This window comes from Morone saxatilis, unplaced genomic scaffold (genome assembly GCF_004916995.1).
Source record: "Morone saxatilis isolate NCDOM2014 unplaced genomic scaffold, NCSU_SB_2.0 Contig10, whole genome shotgun sequence".
NCBI lineage: Eukaryota > Metazoa > Chordata > Actinopteri > Moronidae > Morone > Morone saxatilis.
In genome coordinates, this window is record NW_023339652.1 from 1,125,852 (window position 1) to 1,131,914 (window position 6,063).

General features: G+C 35.7%; 1 protein-coding gene across 1 annotated transcript in view; it reads right to left on the reverse strand.

Moving 5' to 3' along the window:
- The window catches only part of LOC118341975 (calcium-activated potassium channel subunit beta-4-like), a 6,136-nt gene extending 4,419 nt beyond the window's left edge, over positions 1-1,717 (reverse strand). Inside the window, exon 1 of the mRNA XM_035680402.1 lies at positions 1,553-1,717. Within this exon, the coding sequence (XP_035536295.1) occupies positions 1,553-1,717 (165 nt within the window). The remainder of the gene's footprint in view (positions 1-1,552) is intronic.
- Between the last annotated feature and the right edge of the window lie 4,346 nt (positions 1,718-6,063).

Below are 6,063 nucleotides of genomic sequence, written 5' to 3' on the forward strand. Positions count from 1 at the left end.
AAAAACTAAATTTCTTTGTATTTTTATATCAATAATCAATCATTGTGTCTTCCTGTGAAACTAAATGTGACGCGTGCTTACGTCAGCATGAACTAACTGATTTCAACCAATAATATCCTGACATTCACCCGATCATATTTTATGGAGAGAATATTGTCTGGTTTTCCCTCCGACGTCGTCCGGCTGCTCTGCCTCAACTCTGCTAACTGCTAATGTATCTGCTGTTAGTGTGCAACTGATCGGGGCTCAGCAGCCTCCCAGTAAACACAACCTCAGAGACAGACAGAGGACAGTTTAACGACAGCGGTACCGACTTGTTGCTAAATGAAAACTGTCACCAACAGTAATGTTGTATGCTGTTAGCCAGTTAGCTCGTGCAGGAGCCAAACCCGTCAATAAAACCACCTGAGTACTTTATTCTCTGCAGAAACTACAGACGATCACCGTCGACTCGGCGTGTCAGCGAGAGACTGAAGCAGAGAAGCTTCATCCAGTTTCAGTGACAGCATGATGATTATTGACGGCTCAGTGTGACTGATCACATTCACTGTCCATCACTGACACCACTGATCTGTATTCGATTGATTACTTCACTCTGTACGAGGAAGATTACAGCAGATTATCTCAAACTAAATCATATCAGCATTTTATTAATCATAATATTCATAATAAAGTATCAATACCTCAACATTGCACAACTACAGTATATTATATCATTTGGGGCTTAATAAGGATATTTTCCAATATTCATATGGTATGGAAGGTTGAGGCAAAATCACACATAAAACAATCAAACTGATCAATTAAATGTGTTTAAATGAGACCAAACAACTCATATGTTTAGATAAAATACTTACATAACTTTAAATAAATAGACATTTTTCTAGGAATTATTAATCTATGCAGATCAACAACACAATAAAATATGTGACGTCTTTAAATTTGTGTGTCAAACAACAAAATATTCAGTTTACTGTCATAAAAACTGAGACAAGCTGCTTAAAATCACCAAACTGTTTCTGATTAATCATCTGTTAATAATTGTTTCAGCACTAATCACTACAGCTATAATCCTAATAAACTAATACAAATCATAATAGCAGGTCACTCTAATATCTATTAAAGGTAATGCAGATACAAGTGCTGCCACTAAAGTTGGATATTAGTCTTAATACTTATGTTTAATATTAATAATAATAACCTGCATTAACAAAACATTACTAACATTAATAATACTTCTCTTAATAATAATAATACACTAAATATTGACAATAATGTTAATATTTGAACTGATACTAATAACAAAATTGATTAAGAAATACTTCTATTGGTACTGTAAGAAGTTATTAAAGATAAAAATAACAATAAAAGTAGAATATACTAATACTAATACTACTATTATAAGTACTACTATTACTACTATGACTATTATCACTACTACTATTATTACTAATATTACAAGTACTATTATTATTACTATTATTAGTCCTACTATCACTCCGAGGCTCCGAGCAGCCACCGACCGCTCCCGGAGCCTCGGATCCGGGCTCACCGTGCAGTTGGCCGGCTTGCTCTGGAGGCTCTGCAGGGTCGGGCTGAGCCAGCAGAAGCCCAGGATGAAGAGGCTGAGGATCCCGCAGGCGATCAGGAACAACCCCAGCCTGATGCTCTTGTCCTCGGCCTCGGAGTACTCGTACGACACCCGCATCTTCGCCATGGCAGCCCCGCGGAGACCTCCGCCGGCATGGAGAGGAGGAGGAGGATGGATGGATGGATGGATGGAGGATGAAGGAGGAGGAGGAGGAGGAGGAGGATTCTGTTTGGCTGCTGCTGAGAAACTGTTGAGTTTAAACACAGGCTGCTTTCTGTCTCTGAATGTGTTTCATTCCCTCTGGCTTCATTTATCCTCCTCCCTCCTTCTCTCTCTCCTCTTCTCTCTCTCTCCCAATCTATTTTATACTCGACTGCCTCCCTCTTTCTCTCCCCCTGTCCTCCCTCCTTCACAGTTTTCATGCTTTATCTCTCTGGCTCTGTTCATTTTAAGTACCTGCTGACAGTGGAGGAGCTTTTACTACAGGAAAAGTAGCAATACAGTGTAGAAATGTAATCTATTACTCATTACTTATTTTAAAAGTAGTGCAGTCCAAACAGCCCTTCTAGAAACAACACAAATATTCTTAAATATAATCACATTATTGCTTAAACTAGCATAAAAATCTACCCACTAAAGACTGTAATGAGCCATAAAACTAGTAAAACTATTTAAGAAACTTATTCTGATTACAAACAATTAAAACTCAATTATTTGAGATTCTTAAAATCAGTATTTTAGTCACTTCATTGAGCTGAATTTAAGAATTTGAACCTTTTAAACTAATCTCCCTATAAGACTCATATTCAGACTGCATCAGTGACTTTGTGTTAAATGAAGGAACCAGAAACTAGTGTATGACAGGTTTGATAGGTAGTGAAATACTATTATAGGTCTGCGGTTTTCCTCTTATAAGCCTAGTCTTCTTAACAAACATTTTTTGGGTGTTGTCTTTTGTTGTTGTGGTTTGTTTTTGTGTGCGTTGTGTGTTGTGTGTGCGTGTTGGTTGTGTTGTGGTGGTGTGTTTGTGGTGGTGTGTTCGTTTGGATCTTTGGCTGCACCCCCACCCTTTGGGGGGACGTCTGTTTTACACTGCTTTATGTTAAGAGAGAGGAACCAGTCCGCAAGTAACAGTTTCCAAGTTCAGCTCATTGCCTCATTTCCAAGGTCCGTTTGGAGGCCGGTTTTAGGGACGGGGGGGACGCTGGTCTTGGGCATGTCCCGTCCAGCTCTCTGAAGCGTAATACCAAGTCAGATCTTTTCGGTGCGCGGCAACCAACATAAAGCAGACCAAACACACCCGACAGCCCAAAGCAACCACACACAACGAACCCACCGAACGACAAGAGTAGAATGGCCAAAATGGAAAAATTAGCTCTTGAATCTTTTCACTTGTAAAACAAAAGAACAAATTTTGTTTGGTTCATCCACACAAGCCAAGCAGGTTAACGAGTAAAGAAAAAATAAGAATTTTAACGTTCTTATTAGAATTGTCAATACCACCAAGAAAAAAGAACAAAAACAAAGCCAACCAAGAAGGCAAAAACCACATTTTTGATTTAGGACCTTGAAATTAAATCCGGGAAAATAAATATAATTTTAAATCAATTAATTACATACATAAATAATAAATACATGTATACTATAAACACCAACTTATGTAGGCAACTATATAGAAAAACTGGAAAGGATTGTTGATCATTTTACAAGGTTTTCAAAAATATGGGACAATTTTGTCGAATTTTGTCACCCAGACATTTTGTAAATTGAAAAACCCAGGGCGAGAGTTTGAATAGAGGAAAACCTGGAGGCTCCCCTTGAAAAAACCTAATAAATATTTTTGTCGTACTGGATGGTCAGGAAACACGGGAGATGTTCCTGAAAGAGGGGACTTGACGTGCTTCTTCCCTCTGTCTAAGAGAGGGACTTTATCATATCACAGCGGCAAGACAAAGATAAAACAGTAAGCAGAAGAAGAAACACAGAAGAGACAGACACAAAGACAGGCCAAAAAAAAACACAAACACACAATCTGAAGCCATAAAATCTCCCATTACACGAGCGCCGCACCCACACAGTAGCTCAAACAGAACCCAAGACAACAGCGACTGAGCCAGCAATCACCATAGCGAGAGATAGAGAGATAAAGAGAAAAGGAAGGAGAGATATTAGAAAAACACAAAATAAGAAAACAATTCCTCCCAGATCGCTGGCAATGAGCTTGCCAAGCCACTGGTTGGCCAAACAAAGTATTGTGGGGTACCCACCCTTATAGAGCAGAACTATACACACACATATATATTCCTACACGACACATCAATTGACCCTATATTATTTAACAATAGAATAAAATCCCAACGAGAAATAATAATAATATAGAAAAAATAATAACATTCATTTATATTATATAGATGAGATAAATATAGATAATAGGAATATAAAGGATCACCCAAGTAGTAGAAACCAGTCAATAGAAGAGAGCGAAAAAATCTCTTGATTCAAAAGAGACAAAAAACATAAATATAAAAAATATAATAAATAAAACAAATAATAAATATAATAACACTATATATACTAAAAATGTCATAAGATAAAAAAATACAATAATACACCTTACAAATATCTTATAGACTAAAAGACAGAACAACAACCAAAAAAACCTTGAATTTTCTGTATATTTTCGAGGGTTTAGTTTAAACAATAATGAAACTATCAAATCATATCTTGAATGAAATGATTGATATTTTAGGAGCTGATCGGTAATCAAATAACTATGGGCAATAAATTTCCCTCCTCAAATTGTTTTAACTTTTCTGGGAAATTTCCCCTCATAGTTAAAAATAGTTCAACTCTTGTCAAGAATCCCTTGAGTAAATAGTCCTTCGTAGAACTGAAGTCTACTTTTTTCCAAATTTTCTGGCCCACAGGCATCACACAACTCCCCGATTGATAACAAACCCATTGTTTAAACAATAAAAACTGTTTAAAATGATTATATAAATGCTGGTTAAAGAAAAAGAACATTTTGCAGCTTTTGCATTCATACTCTGTTGCCTGTCTGTGGTTCGAGCTTTTTTCTCTATTTTACGGGTTTAAAAGGGATAGATTAGATTTACTTGTTAGACGTTATTATTTTCCATATTTGTACCGAGTATGTAAATGAACAAAGTTTTTAAAACCATCTAAAAAGGATAAACACATTAGGAAATTTACCATATGAATGGACTGCATTTAAAAAAGGGATTCTTTTTGCCATGAGATATATAAAACGGCGGTTTTCTCTGCAATTTTAAGACCCCCCGGCGCCCCCAGGCTGCTTTAATTATAAAAAAAAAATAACTTGATATTCTGTTTTAACCAACTATTTATTTAAAATAAATAAATAAAGATGGGTTTTTTCACCATTAAAATCTTTAACCCAGGGCATTTTCGTTTATATTTACACGTTTTGGCAATTTTTTTTGGCAGGTTAAACTTGATATTGTTTAGTAAATTTAAAAAATTAATGTAACATTCCCCAAGTTAACAAGTAGTGTTAACCGTATCAGGGGGCTGGGGGTTTCAAACGTAAAATACAGTAACCCAAAGGTAATCACATTTCAAAAGTAAAACTTTGATCTACATTTGCATGCTATAGCCTTTCGGGGATATAACAATCGAACACCAAAAATGAACGACGGAAGGGAGAGAAGGAATAGAAACTTCAATAGGAGATGATGTAAGAATTAACAGGTAAAATTAAATTACACCCAAGGACTTTCCAGCATGGAAAAAAATGTAGTTATTAAAGTAATTTACTTAAGAGTGATATAACTGTTAGAAACAGGGGATCTATAAGCTTAACCCCCTTATTTTTCGTTATCCTGAGTTACCTCGAGTTACATTTGATTAAAATATCGTTTACTTCCCAATCTGGCTAAACTATTTATAAAGTTAAATATCTTTTAACAGTTTAACTAAGGTTAGCAGAATGTTGAACTGAGTTAACTGGTTAGCCAGGACGACAGCATAACAAGTTAAAAAGTAGGAATGAAATTTTTACACTGGGCAAAAAAAAAAAAATAACGAATTTCCCAAAGTAAAACAATAAATTTTTTGTCTAAAAATAAAAATTTATCTTTGTTCCCAAAACCCAATGTTTACATTAAAAGAGGACAAATCCTTGTATATTAATAAAAAACTTGAAGTACTTAATGAGATTTTCACAGTGAATATTTTGGATTTTATTAAAAAAAGACAGTATTAGGCAAATCACAAAGACAATTGTTGCAATAGAAGTGTTTTCCCCAGCAGAACGGGGGAAAAAAACCAGCATTAAATATTAGGTCCTTATTTTTTACAGACAAATAAAGACAGGGCCACTACGCCACACAAACTTCTTTTCCAGGTTTAACACGAACAAAGTGCGTATGGTAACACAGAGTGTGGAAAATGAAGCGAGCTGGTATGAAAAGATAAGAATGATTTGCGCT